General features: G+C 38.1%; 1 protein-coding gene across 15 annotated transcripts in view; it reads left to right on the top strand.

The window, feature by feature from the left end:
- The window catches only part of SGIP1 (SH3GL interacting endocytic adaptor 1), a 193,839-nt gene that overhangs the window by 152,266 nt on the left and 15,982 nt on the right, over nucleotides 1-25,591 (top strand). For all 15 annotated transcript variants that reach the window (XM_045835390.1, XM_045835389.1, XM_045835388.1 and 12 more), the window contains one exon: nucleotides 21,382-21,493. In XM_045835390.1, coding sequence (XP_045691346.1) covers nucleotides 21,382-21,493 — 112 coding nt within the window. The remainder of the gene's footprint in view (nucleotides 1-21,381; nucleotides 21,494-25,591) is intronic.

The raw sequence follows: 25,591 nt of genomic DNA, 5'->3' as shown, positions 1-25,591 counted from the left end.
TCAAATCTGGGAAATATAAACAGAGCTTCCCAGGGGACTCCAGGGCAGCCATATCACTCATGTGTGTCCCTCCTTAACTCACCGAGCAATGCTTGTAAAGATAGAAGTACCTCAGAATCAACTTCAGGGGAAAATTTAGGGGGAACTAAAGATAACACCTTGCCACCTGAGCAAGAACACCTATGTTTTAAGAATGGAGATGGTTTTTTTTCATTATTTATAAACATTAGTCTCAGATATTTTTAGCTAGATCAACCTGAAAGGATTTTTTAAATTTTCTGCTGTGATGATAAAATGACATAGAAATGGTGGCATGTTCAAGTGCCTTGAGAATGGTGCCCCTTCCCAAATTTTTATATTCCCAAAATATTGCCATTAAACATGGTTTACTAGATAACATTTCTGGCATATTCTTCTCGGGGGCACTCTGATTTTACCCGCATTTGTTATTATTAATATTAATTATCCTCTTCAATTCTTCATTCAAGGAATGTAGAAGAGGAAGAAAGATTTCCATGTCAAAAAGATTCACTTTTTCTAAATTCATTTAAATTATTATTCATTGGCCTCTAAATAGTGTGTTTATAGTGTTCAAAAGTTCACCCCGTCATATTCATTGCTTTGCTCCTGCATCGTAGTCAGCGGGTAAAGGTTTGAGCCACTGATGGACCAGCTAATGAACACTGGCTTGTGAGTTTCTTTGGAGGTAACATGAGGGGCTTCACCTTTCCAAATTAATTGAACTAGAGGCATAGGAAAGTGTTAGACAGCAGTTGTAACTCACAAGAGTTCCAAAGCTTTCTTGTTTTCTTTTCCTTTATTTTTATTATTGATACTATTACAGATATCCCCGTTTCCCCTGCCCCCTTTGCCCACCTCCACTTCCCTCTGGCCATCACCACACTGTTGTCTCAAAGCTTTTTTTAATGTTTTGCTTTTATAAACAATTTCATTGAAATTTTAACCTATGTAAATTACATTAATAAAAAAGTCAAGGTTACAAAAAGTAATAACTTTTTTAATTCATTCTCCCAGGAGTATATCCTATTGAAGCTATCAAGTATCCTTCTGAGATGGGAGGAAGGGAAAGATATTTCCATGACAAGTAGGAAATGTGCTACATATTTGAACAGTTTCCAAGAGCATTTTACCATCAAAATGTTTCCGGAAAGGTGCAGTCCTTCTCCTTGCTTAGCTGATTTAACTACAAAATCACCATGTATGTGGTGATGAAAAAAAAACAAACCCTGCAACCATACATTCTTGAGTGCCCTCATGTCGATATCATCTCCATCTCCTGGGCTCTCAGCATCTTGCACACACATCTGTAGGCTGCTCTGTGCTCTTTACTGCTCTTACTCCCATCCCGCCTTCAAGACATCTCCTCCCCCGCAACACCCTGTTCTACACTTGAGGGCTCTCTGCCCAAATCGCCCACCTGTTTCCTTGACTGCACCCCAGCTCTCCCCAGGGACCAGCAGGTCTCCTGTGGCACTCCCCATGGAAAGTCCTGCAGCTCTGCAGGTCTGGCTCCAGGGCCTCTCTGACTTTGTCAGCTCCCACAAACTTTTCTTCCACTCTACTCAGCAACCCACACCTCTGGCCACATCTTGGAAATGGTCCCCACTGGCAGGGGTCATTTTGGCTATTTGTAACTAACAATTGGTCACCCTTCCTATATATTAGGCCATGATTCTTTCCTTCAACAAATTCATATTGAGTACTGCATATACTAGCACTGTCCTAGGCAGGCCCTGGTAGTGAACAAAACAGAAAACAATTCCTGTCGCTTGGAGCTTCCATTGTAATGTGGCAAGTCAAAAATAAGATAAATAAGTAAAATATACTGGAGATGGCAATATGTTCTAGAGAAAAAATAAAACAGGAAAGTAGAATGGAGCATACTGGGGTTGCAGTTTTCAATAGGGGACCTGAGGTAATAAAAAAGTAATAAATAATAACTAACCTCTGAGTGCTAACTAGCACAAAGTATATTCTATCTGTTATCTCATTGCATCTGCACAGAAATTAACATAATTTCCTCATAACATAAGTAACTTTTGCAAGACCACTTGGTCAGCAAGAGGCAGAGCCAAGAGTGACATTCTGCCCCCTAGGCGGCACCCCAGGACCAATCCTGCTCTGCATCCACTCTCTCCTTCAGCCTCTGCAACAGCCCCTGGAGGCAGGTGGGCTGGTGGGGTTTTCCTAATCTCCTAGCCTTCCCGTTCTCCAGTCCCCTGATCATATCTTGTCCTTGACCTTGCTGAGACCTCTGGTCTCATATCCACCCACTATTCTCATTCAGTCCACTATCCAAGCTCTTTTCTCTTCCCAGATTAGACCCCATGAAGGAAAAATGTTTCTGTAAGGACTTTAATCATCTACACATCAGGAACTACTTTTTCCTGTTTAGAATGATGCTGAGTATGTGAAAAAAAATTAACTCTTTGGCACTTTAAACTTCTGACTTCCTTCAGCAGGTTATTAAATATCCCTACTTAGTAATTAATTGGTACGACACAATCATAGTCATGAACCTCTCAACTCTTCTTACCCTTACATAGCAATAACACCCTGTAAAAAACAAACACCCAGTTTTTCACACGTAGCCAGAAAGATACCAGTTCATTCACCTGAGAGTCACTAGAAAAAAGAAAACTTGAAAAGTGTGGCCAGTTTTCTGGGAAGCAACTGTTTTGCTAAAATCGTGATATTCTTCAGGTGGGAGGTGTCCTGCTTCATCGCAGGCCCTTTCCAGTCCATGATGCAGCGAAGCCACTGAGGACCCACTCTGTAGACCACAGCGTTCGCTTCAGCAGGGTTGGGGAAAATAATAGAAATCTAAAAAGCAGTGGTACAAGACTGTCTTCAGTAAAAATATTAAAATCACACTCCCTAGCCATTCTGAATTTGTATATATAAAGTATACTGTAAGTATAAAATGTAGAATCCTTTCTATTAAACCAACTGAAGGTCACAGTTGTTATTGTTTTTTTAATAGCCTAAACATATTAAGACGACTCAAGTGGAACATGAGAGATATACCAAGCATATCTGCTAAGGGCTTCAGAACTCACTTTGCCTCTTCATAAGAAATTAGTTGCCTGGTTGTGAAAATCTCTGGGATTGACCGACATGCTGATATTTCCTTTGGTTTCCTGTTCTTTGACATGATTGCCCTGTCTCCTGTTTATTGGTCATAGAACAGAAAGCCAGTAAAGCAGAAACCTCATGCTCTGTACTACTCACAACACTTCTGACAAAATGTGTGGGGTGTTTTCCCTCACATTGACAATGCTGGCACTACTGTGAGTTAGCACAGACCCCACCACTTAAGAGATCAGTCCCACAAGATTGCCCCCACAATCCCCACTTCAAAGGCCAGTTGAAACTCCCACGTCATCTTACCTGGATATAAGTTGGGGGTTCCCCCATCCTCCATCTGGGGTTTGCTAATTTGCTAGAATGGCTCATAGAACTCAGGAAAGCCCTTTAATTTCTAATACCTATTTATTAAAAAGGAAACAACTCAGGAACAGCCCAGTGAGATGCATACAGCAAGGCATGGGGGAGGGGCGCAGAGCTTGCAAGCCCCCTGCGTGCACCACCCTTCCAGTACCTCGATGTGTTCACCAACCCAGAAGACCCCCAAACCCCATTGCTTAGGGGTTTTGGAGGTTCATTGTGTAAGCATGAGTGATTTCATTTTGGCCATTGGTGGTTAAGTCACTCTCCAAGCTCTCTCCTCTCCTCTCCTCTCCTCTCCTCTCCTCAAAGGTCCAGGAATGGGACAGAAAGTTCCAATGCTCCACCCACGAGGTGGGTTCCTCTGGCAAGGAGACCCCATCCTCCAAGAGGTGTCATTAATATGAACTCAGGTGTGGAAAGAGGACTATTACGAAAAACAAAAACTCCCCTCTCACCTCTGTCACTCAGGAAGTCACGAGACTTTTGGAAGCTGTGCCAGGAACTGGAGACAAAGACCAAACATATATTTCTTGATATTGCAGTAAAGAGGGGCCTGAGGCCTAGGCCACATTGTGTGACTGGGCTGCTGGGGAAGCCATGAAAGTACAGAATTCCTATCAGAATTCTATTCAGTTAAATACTGGTAGGAAAACTTAAGAGTAAGTGGTAGCTTCTGTTCTGAGTCACCAAGCAAGGGGCACCTGGATCACTTTATTTGCACCCAGCACATCTGGGGTGCTGCTGCTGACACTAACACTACTGATGCAATATCACTGATGAGCTCCTACCATGGACCACATACACCCTGTGCGATTTACTTCATATCCACAAACTCAAGTAATCCACAAAGCAGCGGAATGAAGTGGGCACTATTATGATTCAGTTTTATAGATGTGTAAACAGAGGCTCTGAGAATTTAGGTAAATATTCCAAAACAACACAGCTCATCAATGGATAAATTGGTTCATTTTACCCAGTGAACCAATTTATAATGTAGCGTGTGTTAGGGTTAGTGTTACACTATAAAACTAATGTTTCTAACCACTGTAATATTTAGATCTGTCAGTGCAGTTAATAATCATGTGATCTTGAGAATTTAACCTCCCTTGAGTCTCTGTTTTATAATCTTTGAAGTGGAAGATATAATACCCACCTGGCAGGATCATTAGGAAAATCAAATAGGATAGATTTTTTGTTTATTAACACATTATACAATGTGAAAGATTTTTATATTTGTTTTATTTTTACTAAGACTTTGTTTTTTAGAGCAGTTTGGGATTCACAGAATATCAAGGGGAAGGTACAGAGACTTCCCTTGTCCCCCCACAGATACACGGCCTTTCCCGTTATCAATGCTCCCCACCAGAGCGGCCCATGTATTACAACTGATGAACCTGCACTGACACATTATCACCCACAGTCCATAGTTTACATTAGGGTTCACTCTTGCTGTTGTATATTCTGTGGGTTTGGACAAATGTGTGATGACATATATCCGCTATTATGGTTTTATACAGAGTATTTTCACTGCTCTCAAAATCCTCTATGTTCTATGTATTCATCCCTCCCCACCTCCAACTCCGGCAAGCACTGATCTTTTTACTGGCTCCATAGTTTTGCCTTTTCCAGAATGTCATACAGTTTGAGTCATACAGTATATAGCCCTTTCAGATTGACTCCTTTTACTTAGTAATGTGCATTAAAGTTTCTCGGTATCTTTTCATGGCTTGATAGCTCTGAAAGGGTTTTCATTATTCATACTCTGTGGTTGCATTCAAACTGAAAGAGAATTAAGGAAAGGGACCAAGAAGGTGCCATACCCAAGATGCACTTGTTTCTTATGTCTGGTGTCTTCCTGGTCTTCGAAGTGATTTGTTGAGTCTCTGGTAATGATGAAACCCAGGAGCTCCCTCTTGGACCTCCATCAGACTCACTGATGATGTATTTCCTTACTCTTACAGCCATAACAGTCTAAAACACACAGTTGTTTTTTAATGTATCCCTCACTCAAAAGAGAAAGAATGTGATTCAGTAACTTTAAGCTGTATAAATGTTAGACAGCTTTTGCTTCACTCAGGATTGAAGCTTTCGACTCCCAGGAGATGAACCCTGAGTTTGGGTCACACTTGCTTGTGTGCAGAAGTAGATTATAAAACAGGATTTCTCATCTGACTGGAGCTCCACAAGTGGGGAACTAACAGGAACAGCACATACCCTTAAGCCCCCAAGAGAAGGGTTACTATGTGTAGACAATTTCAAAACCCAAAACAGAAGTTAAATAGTTTCCTCAAACAGGCAAGGGTCATTATGAATAAAATTACAAAGTTAAAGAATATTCACTCATTTTTTCTTTACTCAGTGATCCACAAGCGTTCCATGAGCTCTTGTCTATAAGCCCCTGTGTAGGAATCATGAAGGTAAAATGGTATGGCTTCTTCCTTCTAGGAATTCACAAGAGATAGAAGAGATAGGCACTTCCTATCAAAGATGTGCTGTGGTAAGTGCCATAATAGAATTGTGAAAATGTGCTGGAAAAATAGGAGAAATGAATTTTTTAACTGTGAAGAATCTAAGATAACTTTGTGAAGGGACTCAAGGGGCCGCACATCAAGGGGCTGGGAGGACTTCAGGCAGCTCAGAGTGCTCCAAATTGAATAAATGACTTAAGCAAAGGCTTTAGGGTGAGTGATATCCAGGTTTTGTTCAGGAATGGTAAACATTGGGAGAGGCAAGGAATGTTTTAAAAGATTATCCTAAAAAGTAAGTAGAGATATTAGCCCTGGCTGGTGTGGCTCAGTGGACTGGGTGCCAGCCTACGAACCGAAAGGTTGCCGGTTCGAGAGGCGACCGATTGCACATCGATATTTCTCTCCTTCTCTTTCTCCCTCCTTTGTTTTCTCTCTGAAAATAAATAAATAAAATCTTTCTTAAAAAAAAGTAAGTAGAGATTATATTCTAAAGGTCTATAAATACTGAGAGAAAGAGTTTGAGTTACAATCTCAATGCAAGGTGGAAATTTGAGAATTTTTTGAGAAAGGTTTGATCATCTTTGATTTTTAGGATGAGAGGCAGGGAGAAATTTAAAGATTCTTCTAAAGCAGTTTGAAAGAAGTAGTAAGGGACTGGTAGAACTGTTTTCTCCAGAGATTTGAAAAACACTGAGGGAGAAACATTTGACATCTAATAGGCAGTGGAACAGAGTGAAAGCTTCCATCCTGAGGCACAGGGAGAGGCGGGCTGTTGTCAGTCAGGAAAAATGAGTCTCCGGCAGTGTTAGCTTTGGTCAGGAGAAAGAAGTCTCTTTTGAAACCCCTCAGCTTTGACATCCTGCACACCATGCATATGTAGGATGCATCAGGAGTAAACAGACTGTGGAAAATTGACAATCACTTGCTTAGAGATAAGGACTCCACATCCATGGAGGTGAGGGTTTAACCTTGGGGCATGCCTGCCTTAGGGAGTCATATTGGGGGAAAGAAAGCATTGGAACTTGAAAATTCCTCCATTGTATTTTTTCTTTAAATAGCTATACAAATATCAGTGATTAATTTTGAATGTGTGACATTCAATAGATATAGTTTGTGGAATATATGAAATAGTTTAAAAATAAATTATATATGTATATACATATATATGTATGTATGTAAAAATAGATATCTTTTGCTGCTGTGTTGTCTCTCAGTTGTCCATACTTGAGAGGTTTAACAGGTTGACCAGTTGCACTCCGAGTATGATTGTTAACCTAAGTACCAGGTGGGAAAGTTGCGGGTGTCAAGCCTAGGAGAAAAATACCAGCTTCTGGATGGCTGTTGTTGCAAACACAAGTTATCATACAGACGGCGCACTGTCCCCCTTACTTAAGAGCTGCCCTCAAAGACTTTCATCGTCTCTTAGGTGTGTGTCCTTCTCATCCATCTTGCCATTTTTTTATTTCTTTCTTTTTTCTCCTTTTCCTTCCTCCTGGCATACTAACATAAACACTCAAACCTGAACATAATGTGAGACCAGAGGGATTTATAGTGTCCATGTGTATATCAAACAAAAATGTAATGACTTGGATAAATCTTGAAAATAATTGAGTAATAAGTTTTGTGTTTCTTTACTTATGAATGGGAAAAAATGTTTTTATAGGATATTTTATTTTTTCTTTTATTTAGATTTTATTTATTTTTTAAAGACTTTATTTATTTATTTTTTAGAGATGGGAAGGGAGGGAGAAAGAGAGGTAGAGAAACACCAGTCAATTGCCTCTTGTATGAGCCGGGACCAGGACAAACCCGAACCCCCAGTACATGCCCTGACCTGGAATTTGTACCGGGCCCAGACAACTGAGCCACACAGGTCAGGGCAGACACTTCATTTTTTTCATGTAGTAGTAGTTCTTTAGAAAAATTCTGATGTTACCCTCTTATAACCACAGTAAACTTACAGAGATATAAGTTATGTTCAAAAGAAGGAATTGGTTGTTCATTGCAACATTACAGAATTTAACTTGAAGTGCTCCTCATGGCAGCTCCAGCACGCACGTGCGGGACATGGTTGTGTGTGGGTGCTCTAGCAGGGGTCGGGACTGACTCCATATGCATATGTGTATGTGTACAAAATTGATTATGATGGCAGCACAAACAAATGTAGGATTTTCCACTAATCTTTAATTTCCGTTAAATTAGTTTTCCATTAATTTCTACAGAATGGTAACGTTTTTACTAATTCTAATTTGTAGAAAGATTGATATAAAGACAAGTGTTGTTATGACTGTGTTCATTTAATCATTAAGTATTTATTGAGTGCATACTGTGTGCGTGGTACTATAAAAGATATTGGGGTTATACTGGTGAACAAGAAAGACGTGTTACTGTCTTCATGAGTGCCACAGCCAGACATTAAGCAAGTACTTACAATTATGGGTAGAGAATGTTATCACTCAGAAAATAGGGTGCTTTGGACATACCCGACAGGGAGACCTAACCTGTTCTAGAAATTAGTGATGACTTCCAAAGAAAGAGATGCGCGTGACATTTAAATTTATAGAGTCTGCTTTGAATAAATTTTAAATGTTGTTATGTTAGGGTCCTAGTATAAATACTTACATAATGTGTAAGTGCTAACCTAAATGTATATTGGGTATTATCCTAGATACTAGCAATAGTTACCAATTTATATCAGTTTACTCTAAGTACACATACATGTACATATACACACATATAGATAGAGAAAAATATGGAATATATGTTTAGGAGAAAGGGAAAGTATGTGTGTGTGTGTGTGTGTGTGTGTGTGTGTGTGTGTGAGCATGTGTTCTGGAATTAGCCTTCTGCATCTAAATTACAGGGGCAGGGGGCATGGTAGGGTGAAAATGGAGACAAGTGTATTTGAACAACAATAAAAATAAATTAAAAATAAAAATAAATAAATTATAGCCTCAGCACAAAGTGTGACTTGAGGTAAGTTATTTAAGTCTGTTTCCTTCCCTGGAAATTGGAAAAGTGGTGGCATCTATTTTACAGGGATGCAGTCAAGGTTAAATAGTTCACTACTGAGGTCAGTGCATGAGAAGTGCCCAATAATGATCAGCTCTGACCACTATTGTCCAACTTCACACATCATTTGCTTGTAACATGGCTGTGTTTTATTTAGATATCCTGCTTTGCAGCTTGGGTTGTAGCATTCTAGTCTTCTTTCCCATAAAACATCTGGCAATTTGATTTACTTCGAGTTGCTACACAGCCTCCCCGCTTACCATCAGGGTCAGTGAGCAGGCTTTTCTTCGCTGCTTATGGCACAGGAGAATGATTTGGAAGCAGAATGCCTCCTCCCTGCAGTGCAGCCTGCCTCCTGCCTCCACCAGAGCCTGTCATTACAGCTGACTCATTGAGACTAATGATCTGCCTAGTGATACACTGGGGGGCGGGGCGTGCTTAGGGGGAGTGTGTTAATGCTGATGGAAGATATGGAAGAAAGGTTACCAACTCTTTTATTACTGGATTTATAAATCATGGCATTTCAGCAGATTTGACAAGTAATTTCAAACTTCCTGAGAAAAGAATGGAGAAGCCAAGGACCATCAGGGGAACTGCTTTACCGTTATGCGGTGGTTAGCCTTCGGCACATGATAGGTGTTTATGATGTGTCTTCTAAGAGCTGTTCACAGATCGAGGGTGCCCACCCATTATATTCTTGACTCCAACTTGCCCCTTTAGAGAGAACTGGCATATGAATGAAAAAAATGATTCAAACAGGTAATGTCAAGACTCAGGAGAATCTCCCATTTCTGAGCTCTTTTAATGTATGTTGAATGAATATATTTAATCAATACCATATATACCCCTAACAGGCTTTAGTTAGTTACTTGTGAAAAGCCTTTATAGAGTATTCTACAAATGTAATCATTTCCTAAAATAATAATGACCACTGATGAATACTTAATATGTGCTAAGAGTTTTATATTCATTGCTTCATTTATTAAATCAAAGATTGCTTTGGGTTCATCAAGACATGGCATTTAAGATAGGTCATTGCCCTTAGATTTTAATACTTTTGTTTCTTTATCTTGAAACATGTATGTGGTAATAATTTCTGCTAGAGCTTACACTTTCAGCAGTCCGGTTTTTGTACTTTTTCTTCCTCTTCTGGATCTGCTGTACCAAGTCATCAGGATATGAGTATGTATGGCTTCCCCTACAATCTGATTTAGAGGCTTGACATATGCCTCTGGAAAACCACAAAAGGTTATTCTGAGAAGTGTAACTAAGCAAGGGTGATGTTCGTTTTTCAAGGATGTTTTGGTGATGTTCGAGAATTGCAGTCGTCATTGGAGAGGGTGAGTCCAGGAAGAGGAAGAATGAGTAGTTAATGCTGATTACTCTTTTCCTTAGATTTTTGCCTTTTTTGGACTCTGCTCACAGCCCTTACCCCATGAAACTGGCAGCTCAAATAGCAAGATTTCAGGCAATCATACAGCATTCTTTATGCTCTCTGTTCGTAAATCTCAACCCCTTAGGGGAATAACTTTCAGTAGCGTTCAAAATATTCAGCATCTATTTTTTAACTGTAAGAACAGGAACCATTCAAGAAATAAAGGAAAGATTCCTATTTATAATATTTTTGTCACAACATGAAAGTATAATGCATACTCATTATAGGAAATTTAGAAAAATAGAAAAGTTTAAAGAAAATGAAATAATTTATAATTTAATAACTATAAATAACCACTGCTGTCATTTTGGTTATTTCCTTTCTAAGATTATGCATATGTATGTGACTGTGTGTATGTGTAGTTTATATTTCATACATCATAGAATTATGCATCCTTTTATTTTTTTAAGATTTTATCCATTTATTTTGAGAGAAGGGAAAAGAGAGAGAGAAAGAGAGGGAGAGAACATCAATGTGTGGTTGCCTCTAACATGCCCCCAACTGGGGACCTGGCCCACAACCAGGCATGCGCCCTGACTGGGAATTGAACCTGTGACCCTTTGGTTCCCAGGCCAGTGCTCAGTCCATTGAGCCACACCAACCAGGGCTGCATCCTTTTATTTTAACATATAGTAATGTCCCCCATGCCATTAATACATATTTGAAAATACCCCATAGTTTGGTTTATTTTAATTATGACATTGGCTTAAGTATATGACTTTTAAAAATCCAAACAATGTGGGAAAATGTAGATGAAAGAGTAAATACAGAGAAAGAAAGAAGTCTTACCATTTGCAGTAACATGGATGGATCTTGAGGGCATTATGCTAAGTGCAATTAGACAGAGAAAGACAGATACTGTATGGCATCTCTTATATGTGGAGTCTGAAAAATAAAGTCAACCTCATAGAAACAGAGAGTAGAAAAGCGGCTGCCAGAGGCTGAGGGGTGGGGAATAGGGAGAGGTTGGTACAAGAGTAGGCTTTCAACGATATGATGAGTAAGGTCTGAAGAGCTAATGCAAGCATGTGGACTATCGTTGACAACACTGTATTGTACAACTGAAAATGGTAAGAGAGCGTAACTGAAATGTTCTCTCAAAAAAGGAAATATATGTGAGGTGATGGATGTGTTAACTAAATTGGGAAGAATCCTTTCAATGTTAACAGTTTTATTTCTCAGTTAATACCTCAATAAAGCTGAAGGAAAGAAAAGATTCTGGAACTTAAAAAAAAAAAAGTAACTACAACCATGAGAGCACACTGTTGAGAAATTAGTAGAGATAACATTTTTAATGTTTGGTGAAAAAAATTTTAATTGAGTTTTAGAGAGAAAGAGGAATGGAAAGAGAAAGAGACAAACACTGATTTGTTGTTCCACTCACTTATGTATTCATTGGTTGCTTGTATGTGCCCTGACAGGGGTTAGAACCCTCAACCTTGGCGTATCAGAATGACGCTCTAAGCAACTGAGCTACTTGGCCAGGGCTGGTGAAAATTTATAAATGAAATTCTCTTTGTATATATCTATACCCACACATACACATACACACACACCTCATTTATTTGAAGGTCATGTAAGAAGTCATCCATTGAAATATGTTCTATTCATTTAATAACAATTTTTCAGGTACAAAATAAACCCATTAACCATCAGAAATCAAGTCTAAACCTATATTATATTCAAAATTCAATATACACCTAAATTCCTTCTGGCATCAGCAGTTAGGTTTAATGTCGTAGTGACCTGATGCTTTTTATTCTGCATGTTCATAATAATGACCTCTTTATCCTCTTTGACAGCGATAGTTTAATCTTGAAAGTCACTTAGGAGTTTTTGACAGATACAGTTTCAACACCTGAGTTATATATTCTTTTATGATGTGTAATTCAGTTATAACCTACTTCTTTCATCTTTCAAATTCTGTACTTTAGAATTCAAAGAATGTGACAATTTCGTCTGCCTGACGTTGCATGTGACAGTTTATCATCACATACTAATAACTTTTCACTTTATTGCTGCATCAAATGGAATCTTTAAAAAAAAAAACATTCAGAGGGGAAGGGTCCAAATGTAAGTTAAAATTTGGTCACATGACAGGTTTTCAGTTCAAGTAGTTCAAATCGACCTAGGACACCGTGAGATGAGCTGGTAACTACTGTGGATAATTCCCACAGGTACAAGCAAAGGTGGGAGTGGAACATGCTTTGTTAGCAGCTACCAAGTTTCTTCTGACATTGATTACAAGATACGTCTCAATTTCAGAGATGTTAAAGTGTTTTCAAAAGTATGTTTCTTATAATAAAGGAAATAGGTTATGTACAATTTTATGCAAATAGAATATATAATCTGTTCTGTAACTATCAGTCAATAGTAGCCATTTCAACTTACTGTATGCAGTGTGTGTGTATACATGTGTACACATATACATCTATATGTAATCATGTTAATGGTTCCACAATATCATATTATATGAATGTACCTATCTTTTATTAATGGATATTTAGGTTTTTAGCCCCTTTTTTGGCTCTTTGACAAATGGTACAGTGAACAGCCTTAAACCTATATCCTCATGTATGTGTCTGAATGTGTCCTACAGAGAAGTTGTTAAAAATGGAATTGCTATGTTAAAGGGATGTGTATTTTAAATATTACTACATATTGCTAAACGTCACTCCAAAATGTTCATGCCAGCGTTACGACTAGCAAGTTTTCCATTCCCTTATCAACTCAGAGTTATGTCGGTGTTTCCACCTTCTCCAGTCTAATAGACGAAATGCAATATGTAACTGTCTTTGGCTTCATTGTTAATTACTGAAAACTTAAATGTCTGCATCACATTTCATTGTCATAATTCATGGTTTATTTCACTTCAATTATTAAGCATTTAAATAGCTTCAAGGTGTCTCACATGCAATGAACATCTTTGCACATATCATGATTCTTTGGCCTTAAAATATTTTCTTCCAGTGAATTCTTAAAATTGGAACTATGGGCTAAAATTATGAAACTTTTAAATGTTCGTGGTACACATTGTCACACAGTTTTCTTAGAAGATTATACCAATTGTTACTTCCACCCTTATGTTATGGTGCCTGTTTCATTATATTCTCACAAGCAGGAAGTATTTTCTAATCTGAAAAAGTTAAACATTCTTTCTCTGTGTGGCATTTCTTTGATTATGAGTGAAGCTGAACTAGTTTTCATACTTTTGTATTAATTATGTTTTTTCAGTGAATATATTGTTCTTTTTTTAAAGGTCTTTATGTCTCCCATTTGTAAAAGACTCTAACAGAGTAATACTGCTAGTGCTGTGAACTCCAAAGCCATACTTTAAAGTAGCATCCACTTTTCTGGAAATATACACCAGACATTTCATAGAAAAGCATACTCCGCCTGCCCAGCATGCTTGGGTGTCTATTTTGGAACCGTGAATTCTCTGCAGTCCTTAACCAGACTCCTCAGTTTTTCTCTTGGTGCTCATGGACCCGTGTCACTGTCCCCTTCCATTGCATTCTGGCCCTGCCCCTATGCAGTTTGAAGCCTAGACCAGGCTTGCCCTGGGTTCTCAGACCGTGTCCCCTGATGGTACGTGCCCCTTTCCTGCCTCAGTTCAGGGACAGCCTACGTTGCTCACGGGAGAGCACCTCTCTTGGCTTGACCACACTCTCAAGCCTCCCTTTCCTGTACTCTGTTCCTTTGTATGGTCCTCACTAGATATGCTCCCCAGCTGTCCTGATTAGATCACCCATAACTATGGCACCACAGATACTATACCCTCAGTGTAAGCTTAAAGAAAAATAGAAACTTTTCCTTCAGCAAAACCATTGCCTTAGTGTTTCTTCCAGAAGAGTTGATGAGGTGTATGAGGTCATGAACATCCATGGCCCTTTTAAAACTGTAAGCCAATGCTTCTCAAACTTTTTTTTCTTTATCCCCCATCTCTGACCCAGGGAGCCTTACTAGAACTTTGTTTTTCCATAATTACTCCCCAGTAGAATTTTAATATCACAGATGTTCTGTACGTGTGGTTATGTACTGTATGTATATCTGTGTGCTTTATATACTAAAAACTAAGATTTCTTTTACCTTTCTCCAAGAACCAATTTTCACCTCCCTTGGGGTGATACAGCTCCACTGAGAATTCCTGTTGTGCATCCAGCTGGATCCTGGAGCAAAGCATACTAACATGAATGGGCAAATACTCATAAGACAGGGTAGGGTTTAATAATACAATTGAAGTTAGATCTGGTTTTTACTCCCAACACATCACTTACTGTAGAGCAAGTTACCTTGAGCAAACTGTTCAGTTTCACTGAGCTTCAGTTCCTCAGTGATAAAAAGTATATAATAATGGTAAAGTACTTCGAGGAGATGTTTTGAGAATAGAAGACACATGAATGTGAAGTATTTAGCACAGTGGCCATCATATGAGTGCTCTACATACTGTGGAGGGAAGATGGTGACGGGGTAGGAGGGAGCAGATTCCACCTGCCCCTACACACGGGAGAAAACCCTAGCTGGTCTACGGAGGAACAGAGCAAACAGCCAACAGTACCCCAGCATATATGAAAACAAGAGACCAAAAATTGTAGCGGACAAATGAGTGCTCTACATAAGTCACCTCTTGATTGCATTACTTATATTCTTTGTAGAACCATGATCTATCTGGCTCAGCTTCCAATGTGTGATCAAATACATTCTCAGTGCTGTTTATATGGAATTGTCTAGAATTTGGTCATGCGAGTTCTCATACCAAAGACATTTCATTATGGCTTTGTCTCCTCCCTTATGTCCATTTTTAACAACAGTCCTTGTGTTGATTCTGTTTGATGTGACTTTGATGATGAAAACAAAGTATAATTAGTTTTTCCATTTTCTGACTCATACATTATTTTAAGATATTAATTAATTAGTACATTAATGTTGGATAACAGTTTGGGAACTATAAGCAAAGACCCAGTTTGAAGAAAATTCTCTATAAAACAGCAAAAATGTCAGCTGATCATATGTTTCTGGACATAGTGGAATTTGAAAAGCAAGAAATATAGGCATATATATCTATACATATCTATGTGTATTCATATAGATATGTATAGATATATAGGTGTATAGATATATAGTTATATAGATATGTCTCTAGAACAGGTAAGCAGGGACTTATGAAGAGGAAGACTGAAAAAAACTTTAATCCTATTTCATACCCAGTAATTCAATGTCCTTCATTCTGCTTTATGGTAGCTGACTTTCTTAAGTATGCTATCCTCCTTTTCATGAAGGTAAATGCCATGCACAATGAAAACCATGTAACAGGTATAACTCACCCAATGCCTCTGTAGGTCAAGATGAGACCTATGTGGCTCCTTATATGGAAAGAGCATAGAGTTAAGTGGACCTACATTTGAATCCTGACTCCACCACTTACTCTCCATGAAAATGTGGGAAAATGACTACCCTCTCTCAGACCTGGTTTCTTGATCTGTAATATGTAGAAAGCATACAGGATTCTGTGAACTCAGTGAAGGTATTGGGGTAAAGATATTGTTAATTAATAATAAAACTATTAACTAAATAAGAAAGAAAAATGGAAGCTTACATAATAGCTACTTCAAAGGAAAATCAGGAAATTGAGAAACCCTTAGGAAAGTTTACAAAATTCTCAATTAACTCTGCAATGACGGCTCATTTAATGATCGTGATTCAAAACCAAATTTGAACCTAGACTGGTGTGCAGAGTTATAATACAATTTTATTGGAAAAATATGCCCTTCCTCATAATATCAACACAAATCATTTTTGTTCTAAGAACCCATTAATTATTTGCTCATGTGGTAATTAAAGATACAAATACAGTTTATGAGAACTTAGAGTCCTAATCAAGCCTTTTATTACTACATATGAAATTTTAGGAACCATTTAAGTATATTATTTTAAGCAACTTTTTTTTCATACTGACTATCCTTAGATAACAAGGATATCCTATATCATATTTAACCTTCACAACCAATGTCGAAGGTACTGTCTCCATTTTTACAAAATGATGGATCTGAACTTTGGAGAGGTTAAGTAATTTGTTCAAGGTCACACAGGAAATGATGAAGTCAGGATTTAAATTTAATTCAATATGACTTTATACAGAATGTACTCTATAAATTATCATAGAATTGAATATAATTTATTTTTATTAATTTCATCTAATATCTGTTTTTTTTTTTAAGCTAACCCAATCTCCACTCTCTGCTGCTTTATCCAACTCCCATTCTTCTCTCTTCTCTTATACGTTCTGAGACTTCCTGTTGCTTACGTCTGTCTCATCTCCGGCATTCTTACTCCTGGACGTAAAGGTCACTCACCTGCCTTGATTACTGCTTCACTTTCATGCAGTAACCAGCAAGGGCGTGAGATGAGGTGTCTTCGTTAAACTCAGGATGCAAACATTGATTTATTTGTAAACTTGAATGTACTTTTACTCAATTCTGTATCTGGGTATTCTGCTCTTCTTTTTTTAATCTTTCTCTTTAAAAATTTCTCTCCCTTCTTTTTTTCCTTTGACATTTTATATACACAGTCTGTACCCCATACCCACCTTTATATTTCAATTGACTACTCAAGAAATGCTTTCACAAATTAAGGGCCTATCTTTTAAAGATTTCAATACTGTTATTAGGAATTTCTTTTTAGCTTTAAGGGGTGTGTGTGTGTGTGTGTGTGTGTGTGTGTGTGTGTGTAATCTTGCTTGGTAATGAGAGTCACAGAAAAATGCCTTTCAGAAAATATCCTCATACGCTGAAGACTCTGGGTGCTTTTCTTCATTACTCAGAACTCCCTAAGTGTGCATGCCAATTGCTTTCCAGGATTCTGAAGTTGCTATTTTGTCAGAACTCCACAAGCTGACGGCAGCTACTCACCTTTCTGGGCTACTTCAAATGCGCCATCAGATGCCTATATAATTTTGTTCTAACTCTGTTCCTAGAGCAGAGTAGGCAAGAGTGTGGGATCCAGAGTCAGGCAGTCCTGTTTAGAAGTGGCATCCCTGTTCAGTTCTTGCTGCTTACTAACTGGGTGGCTATGGGCAAGGCTACTGAATAAATTAAAACTAAGTTTGCTCATGTGCAAAGCAAGGTTAATAAAGATAGTAGCTTTCTAGGGATATTATCAGGATTAAGAGTTAATATAAGTAAAGCTCCTTGAATAATTCTTGGTAAAAACTTCAGAAGTTTTGTTGTTGATACTGTTTTTGGTAGAGCCAGGAGACCTAGGATTGATTTTCAGCTTAGTTGCTTACTAACAGAGTGACCTCTGGCTAATGAAATAGAGATAATTGTACTGAACCTAATTATCCTTTCAATCTGTAAAGAACATAAAGCCATATTAGTGTCTGATATTTTATTTTATTAAAGGACTGACATCATAAAACTGTTTTTTTCTACTTTGAATTCTTTAAAAATAATAATAATATCAAAATTATAATATTAAACTATTTTCTAACTGTATATTGTGCTTTGTCTTATAGTCCCCCTCCATATTATAAGCTCTGTGAAGGGAAGGGCATGTCTTAGACTTTTCTGTGTGTCCCTCAGCACCTAGTACCATGTCTAATTATTGCAGGAACTCACACCTGAATGGATCAAAAGACAAATATGCATTCACTCAACTTTTATCTCCTATTGGTCCAAGCAACTTGAGATACAATAACCACCTAGGTAATATACAAAAAAATTAAGCATAAATGCATAAAATTCATTGGTCTTTGATAACAGAATTTTAGTAGTGGAAGAAACCTGAAAATTCTAGACTAGCTCCATGCTCATTTGAAGAAAGCCATTTGTGGTATCATTTCCCTTCATTTCTTACCAAAATACTTCAATGAACCAACTTTAATTCAACAACCTGAATAAATTTTACCCTGATGAAATAACAGCTACAAAAATGACAATAACAATATTTCTTGAGTACATGCCATGCTAATGACTTCACAAATAGTATCCCACTTGATGTTCACCACAAGCCATTAACATAGATACTATTATTTATTCTATTTTAAAGATGAGGAAACTGAGCATAGAAATTAAATGGCTTACTCCTGGTCATCCAGACTGTTAAGTGGAGGAGCCAGGATTCACAGCTAAGTCTGTATGACTTCAGGGCCCAAGTTTCCTTTGTTAAGTCACAGGACAGTGCCCTTATACTGCTTATTTGGCTATTGATCCTGGGTAAAAGAAAATCTCAGTGTTACCACTTTATTAACTTAAGCTCTTGTTTGCATATATTACTGTTATAAAACTTCCCATATGTTTATGTCTTATTTCTGGAGAGTTTACATATTTGTGTTTCCACCATTGTCTTGCACATGGTAGAGGCTCAGCACACGTTTGACGGATCCCCTCAGACTTCCAATGAAGAGATACTATTCTCAAAGCAGCTTATTTCTCTATTAGGAAGTTGTTCCTACTGTTTAATTTTTTTAAGTACTTGTAAACAACTTAAAAATTATAGAACTATAAAACACAGATATTATGTGTTTTGTTGCCTTCATTCTATGGTTAAAGTTCATTGAATTGCCTAGGGTCACAATGCTATTAACTTGCAGATCCATGACCATGAACTCTTGTCCCTGGAGTCAATGTGTGGATATTATTTCAGATATTTCAAAATAGTCTCTAGTCCCCTCTTAGTCCACTAAGGCCATGATTTTTGAATTTTCACCATCTTAGATTCTCTTCTGATTTCAACCAGTTTTCTAATAATAGTATTAACAAAGATTCTCTAAGGTGTACTGCAGGGGAACAGAGCCCTCCATTTATTACTAATGGCATTTTAATTAACTATAATCTTTATGTAAAATAATCTGTCATTCTTAGTAGTCAAAATGCATCTGCCTATGGTTTGGTTATTCCACTTTGTAGTAATAAAACTACATCTTAAGAAAATAATTAAAAAGAAAAAGGAGACCAATTTATAAAAAGATGGATTTAAAATAACTGCTACCTAGAAGTGGCTCAATGTTTGGAGAATATTTGTAGAATAATATAAACTTGTCAAAAATGCTATGTAGACCAGATAGAAATAAGGAAAATTATGTAATAAATGAAAGAAGTAAAATAAAAAATGACATATTAATTGCAATGTAAAGGGATATAAAGAAATTAGTTCTAAATCATGGATCCTTTAAGATAAAGGGGTTCTTTGTGAAGTTTGGGTGTTTCCTCCTTCCCCGACATTATGATAAATCTCCTGCAGTCTCTGTAGGAGTGAGTGTAGAAGTGACTATAGCAGAGGAGAGAGTTGCTGGGGCCGGAGGAGGTGGATCATGAAGGCAGATCTGGATTGGACTGCGTGTCTTCATCTGTTACAACTACTATAATAAAATACCACAAACTGGGTGGCTTACAAACAACGACAATTGATTTCTCACAGTTTTGAAGACTTTAAGACCAAGGTCAGGATGCCAGCACCATTGGATTTTGGTGAAAGCCCTCTTCCAAGTTGCAGGCTGTCGAAGTCACACTGTGTCCTCACATGGGAGAAGGGACAAGCTAGCTCTCTGGGGCCTCTTTTATAAAGGCACTAATCCCATTCACGAGTGCTCCACCCTCATGACCTAATCATCTCCCTAAGGCCCCACCTTTTAATATCATCTCCGTGGGTATTAGGTCTTCAGCATGTGAATTCTGAGGGTACATAAACATCCAGACTATAGCAATAGCCGCCACATTGGCTTACTTAGCAGAGAGTAAGAAAAAAAAGAGTTACCAAGACTAGACATTAAAAGCCAAGGAACGTTAGTAAAAGAAGAGACTAGCATGAACCAGAATTATCAAGAACTTTATTGAGGAGTGAGATATACAAAGGGTAGATTTTTTTCATAGCTAGAGAATAGGACAAAGGTGCTTAAGTCACTGACGATAAAAGGAAGAAGCATAACATATAGTCTGTGATGGGGTGGGGACAAGTACTTGTTTTTGTCTGATAGGAACAAAGCGTTAGCATGGGGCATAATTAAATACTTAGGAATTACTAAAACTGTACTGTTCAGCACCATGCCTAGAGACTGATGACAAAGTTAACAATCCTAAACCTTGTTCCTTTTAGAAACCTCAAGTTATATTAAAACCATACAAGAAAATGTTTCATTTAAACAAACTGTATGACATAAGAAAAACATGAGCCCTATAGGGTAGCAGATCTAGATTTGAATTTTAGTTTTGCCACTTAACTAGTTTTATTGTCTTGAGCAAGTCACTTACATCTTTGAGCTTCAGTTTTCTCTTCTGTAAACTAGGAATAGTAATGCTTATCCCACAGAGCTGATGTGGGGTTGAATGATATTATCCATGTAGGGTATCCAGTGCAGTGCCAGTGTAGATGTTCAATAAACATGAGCACTGCTGTGATTTTTAATAGTGTGAATCAGTGCATTTATGTGTTTGTGCTAAGTCGAGGTGTACATTTTGATTGTGCATTTTTTGGACATGTAAGCTTAAGCCTACTTGGTCTTAGGATAATTGAGAAATGACCCAGAATTTTTGGAATGAAAATACTCCTGAAAAGGACAGTGTGTTACATAGTACTCCATGGCTTTTTGTCTCTTTAATATGAAGAAATGCTACAAGTTTTACAGGCAATTGCATAGGGTGAAAGCTCATATAGGAAGTTAATGATCTTCTTTATTAACTACCTGCTGTACAAACTGTCATGCAAATACTGCCTTATGCTTTATGCCAAACATTGAAAACCCCTAGGACTTCATTCTTCTGCTTGGATTTTTTCCTGTAATAAAATACACAACCAAATTAATTTCAAGTGTGTTTGTCTGTAAACCAGCCAAATATTTCTTTTTCAATACTTGAGCTTTATGTTGAATATAGAGTTATTGTTCTTAGCACATTCCTTTTTTTCAGTAGTAGTTGTCGGTCTTTAATCCTTTAGTATAGTTCCACATATACTTAAATGCCTTTTATGCTGACATTAATGAAAGCTTTTCATTTCATGCAGGTTCTTCCAGGGGGCCCAGTCCGCTAACCATGGGGGCCCAGGACACCTTGCCTGTTGCAGCAGCATTTACAGAAACAGTCAATGCCTACTTCAAAGGAGCCGATCCAAGCAAGTAAGCCCGGGGTTTGGTCCAGTGTCGTTCCCAATCTCTGACTTACTCACTGGAGAATACCCTAAGTACAACTACTTAGTTCCTTGTCCGAAAACCAGAAGAAGTTCAGCTGACATTAACAAGTGGCATACCTAGAATGGAAGGGAAGATATAATTAGAAGTATTAATTCACTGCTTTTTAAAAAGTGATCCAAAAATTTCAATAGCCTAATATTTTACTATCCAGAGATCTCTGATTTAGTTTTGCTTGCAAGCAACAGAAAACCCTAACTCAACCCTGTGAGAAAATTTATTATCTCACAAAATTAAATGTCCAGATCATGTCTTTTATCACCCTCATCTTTTCTAGACTGGAATCACTTACATATAAACCAAAATGATGGTGCATTGTGTTAGAATATTTTTTTAAACTTCCTATAACACCCAGGGAAGAGAACAAGTTATATGCTACCTTTACTATGTAAGGAAAAACTGGCCAAAAAATTTATAATCACAGCAAAGTAAATATTCTAGAGGAAAATGCACCACTTTCTATTTACAAGAACCTGATTTCATTTACATCGGTACATACTAGCAGGGGACTTGATCTGAGTGTATATGTGATATAATTACATATTTTGTCTCCATATAAGGAGTTCCATGGAAAGGGTTCAGGAAGTCTATGGATTTCCTGGAATTATATTGCTTATCTTATGTGTGTGTGCATATGTGCATTTGTCCATAGAGAGTGTCACATAAGGGTTCATGAGCCATGAAAAGGAGGAAAGAAAAAACAGTTAAAAGTGATTATTGGCCTACACTAAGACTAAATACCCAAGGCAAACTAGGTTCCACTTGTGTCAGTTGTAGCAGACACATTCCACTTGTAGTAGAATTCAGGTCTGAATTTGATGGATAAACAAAGGACAAACCTTGATAGATCTCTACCTCAAAGATCTGTCAACCATCCTAAGGGTCATGTCGTTTTAAATATCTAGGTCTTATTCTAAGCCCAGAGTATTGTAGAAAAACAAACACTGTGGACTGTGGTATCTTAGTCCATTTGGACTGCTATAACAGAACATCACACACAGGATAGTTTATTTCTTACAGCTCCGGAGACTGGGAAGTCCAAGGTCAAGGAGGTGGCAGACTGAGTGTCTGATGAGAGCTGGCTTCCTGGTTCATAGACAGTCTTTTGCCATATAACCTCACACTGTGGAAGGGTCTAAGGAGCTCTGTGGGGTCTCTTTCTTTCCTAAGGACACTAATCTCATTCATGACCTAATTACCTCCCAAAGGCCCCACCTCCAAATACTATCACACTGAGCATTAGGTTTCGGTGTCTGGCACTCTGGTTTATCACATGTCCTTTCTTCATCTTCAAAGCAGGAAGTTCATTTGCCTTGTCCTCCTATCAATAGAAATTAAAACCTACCTCATACAAATGTATGAGTTTGAACTGTTAGAGCATGCAGGCACCATGAGTTTATGTTGTATATATACACCACATGGGTAAAACATAGTGCTATAGGCTGAAGGCTTGTGTTCACCTGCCCCACTCCCCAGTTCGTATAATGAAACCTGTATTGGCAGTCAAGCCAAATTAATATTAGTGTTTTTCCTATGCCTTTCAATATGAACTGAGGTTTTGACTTGTGGGTGACTGCATATATAGTCTGTTTTCAATTATACTGCCATAAACATTTATAGTATATACTATATATTGGTAGATAGGAAATACAGTATATTTCTTTAAAATTATAAGATCTAAAATTTATGAACAGATCATGAAGTGACATTCTTCTAAATTTAACTTCATCTCTAGGCAGTGAATCACTTTAGTTGTTGTTCTTTTGTTATTCACTTTCAAGGAAATAAATGAAGTTCAAAAGTTTGATCATGGGGTGAGGGAGGAAGGAAGGAGGAGGTCAAAGCCAAACACAGCACCACATACACAGTGATGCAGAAAAGAAATGCGGATGGGCTTTTGCCTGTGCTTCCCTCTCATCCTGCATAAAGCCTGCCCTTTTTGTGTACAGGCAATACACTGGAAACAGAAGTCTGCTGCTTTAATTATTTCATACTATGATATACAATCTATTTAAATTTAATCACACTTTTTCCCTGATTATTCAGAACACCTGTAACAGGTATTCTGACATCTGAGTGTTTCTCAGTAGCTCATAAGCATGGAACTCCTTGGCTTTTGCAGCTGGCTGGGAAAACCCATCTCCCATTATTAGCTCCTACATGAATACCCCCGGTATGAGAGATTAATTCTCTAATCCCCTAGAAAAATTTAGGATTCTCAGCTATATTCTGTCCCTCCTTCATCATCATATTTTGGTTATTTCAGTGTTTGTCTCCCTGCTTAAAGTGGAGGTTTGGGCAAGGACCACATTTGTCCTGTTTCTCATTGTAGTGCATCCCATCATCCCTGGTACATCAAATAGGCACCCTGTGTATAATTGTTTGGTGTGCCAGGGTACACCAAACAATTGCCCTGGCTTCTGTGTTATGTACATTTGCTGTCCAAGAACCTAAGACACACTACCTATCTTCACAATAGTAGTAGGTAAGATGTGTGCGAGAAACTACAAAATATTTTTCAAAAGAAAAAAATCTGTACAGATGTCCACCGAAACTAGAGAAAGGAAAAATTAAAAAGGTTGAATAGAAAGGATATTAAGGAAGGCTTCAGAAAGGACTGCTTTTGAATTGAGTGTTGAAATGTGAAAAAGAGTTTGCCTAGTACCTAGCCAACGAAAGGGATTATAAGGGAAGCTACATATGCACAGAGGTATGTTTGCTTGAAAAGAAGACCATGAGCTTAGTTATCAAAGCAGTACTTAGAAATCACATTTAATGTGAGGTTACCTCACAGAAGTCAAATCCATGTATTCCCTGGCCAAAACCAGCCGGCACGTCTTCTGATGGGCCAACATGGCACTGCCTCTGGGAGAACCCAGTTCATAAGTCACTTGGCCAGTTGACTTTGAACTTTTGCTGTTGTTGACAAATGTTTCCTTTGTAAGGATTCACATGACTTCAAAGTTTATTCATAAATTAAGTTTGTTAATATTTCTCTAATGAGTATTTTAGATTTCCATAATTCAAACTCACATAATATGTGTACTGATAACAACAATCATTAAGGTTAAAAAAAAAGATTTTCCTTTAGTGAATATAGGTTGAAAACATTAACTTTTATACAAAAAATATCAGATCAACTTCAACATTGCATGGATTGCTAAATCAGCAAAAGCCTGACTCTGCCAGACTTTCCTGATGTGACTCAGAAACGCAAGGGAAACGAGCAAGGGAGGAGAGCCTTGGCTCTCCTTAGACTGCCTGGGGTTGACTGCTGCTGCTCTTCACCCAGCACTGTGCGCCCTCTGGAGGCAAGGGCTGTGTGCTCGTCTCATTATCTCCCACTGAAAAACCTCATACACAGAAGTCAATAAATGTTTACTGGCTAATCTCCACCCCTCACTGACTTGCTTTCAAAGAGAAATTGATCCCCCACCAAGACACTGCCTAGATCTCATTTTGAGCAACCTGGAAAAGAAACTGAACAGCTTTCCTACCAGTTAAAAAATGTTTGAGCCAACACTGCTAACAACAACATGCTCAGTGATGGCACGTGCTAAAGTCTGATTTAACAAGTGCTCTAATTATACCTGTTGTCAAGTGATATTCTGTGTGTTCACATGTTATAAAACGTAAAGAGTAGACTCAGCCTGAAATGAAGTGCAGGCTCTGCACCAGCTTAGCACCAGTAAATCAAGCAAGGTTTATGGATCTAAAGATAGAGAAGGAAGCCTGCAGAGCAGGCACCAAAACTGGGAGCTCATCGATAGTCGACAGAAGAGAGGAGGTACTAACTTCCAGAAACCAGAATTCTCATTCAGAGTAGTGCACAGTTATAGATGAAGACATCTGAGGGGAGGGGTAGCACACGGCATATTTAGGAAGCTCATGTGCTTTCCACCTCTACCCCAAACCTAGCCCTGTATATACAAGCCTATAGAAGTTCTTCATATAAGCTATTTTGACTGTGACCCAGGACCACCTCACCTGAGCCTCACGTATTTCTCCAAACACAGCTCTGCAGTA

This window comes from Phyllostomus hastatus, unplaced genomic scaffold (genome assembly GCF_019186645.2).
Source record: "Phyllostomus hastatus isolate PE091 unplaced genomic scaffold, TTU_PhHast_1.1 phas_contig_209, whole genome shotgun sequence".
NCBI lineage: Eukaryota > Metazoa > Chordata > Mammalia > Chiroptera > Phyllostomidae > Phyllostomus > Phyllostomus hastatus.
The sequence above is the reverse complement of the archived record's forward strand: the minus strand, read 5'-3'. Positions and strand labels throughout refer to the sequence as shown.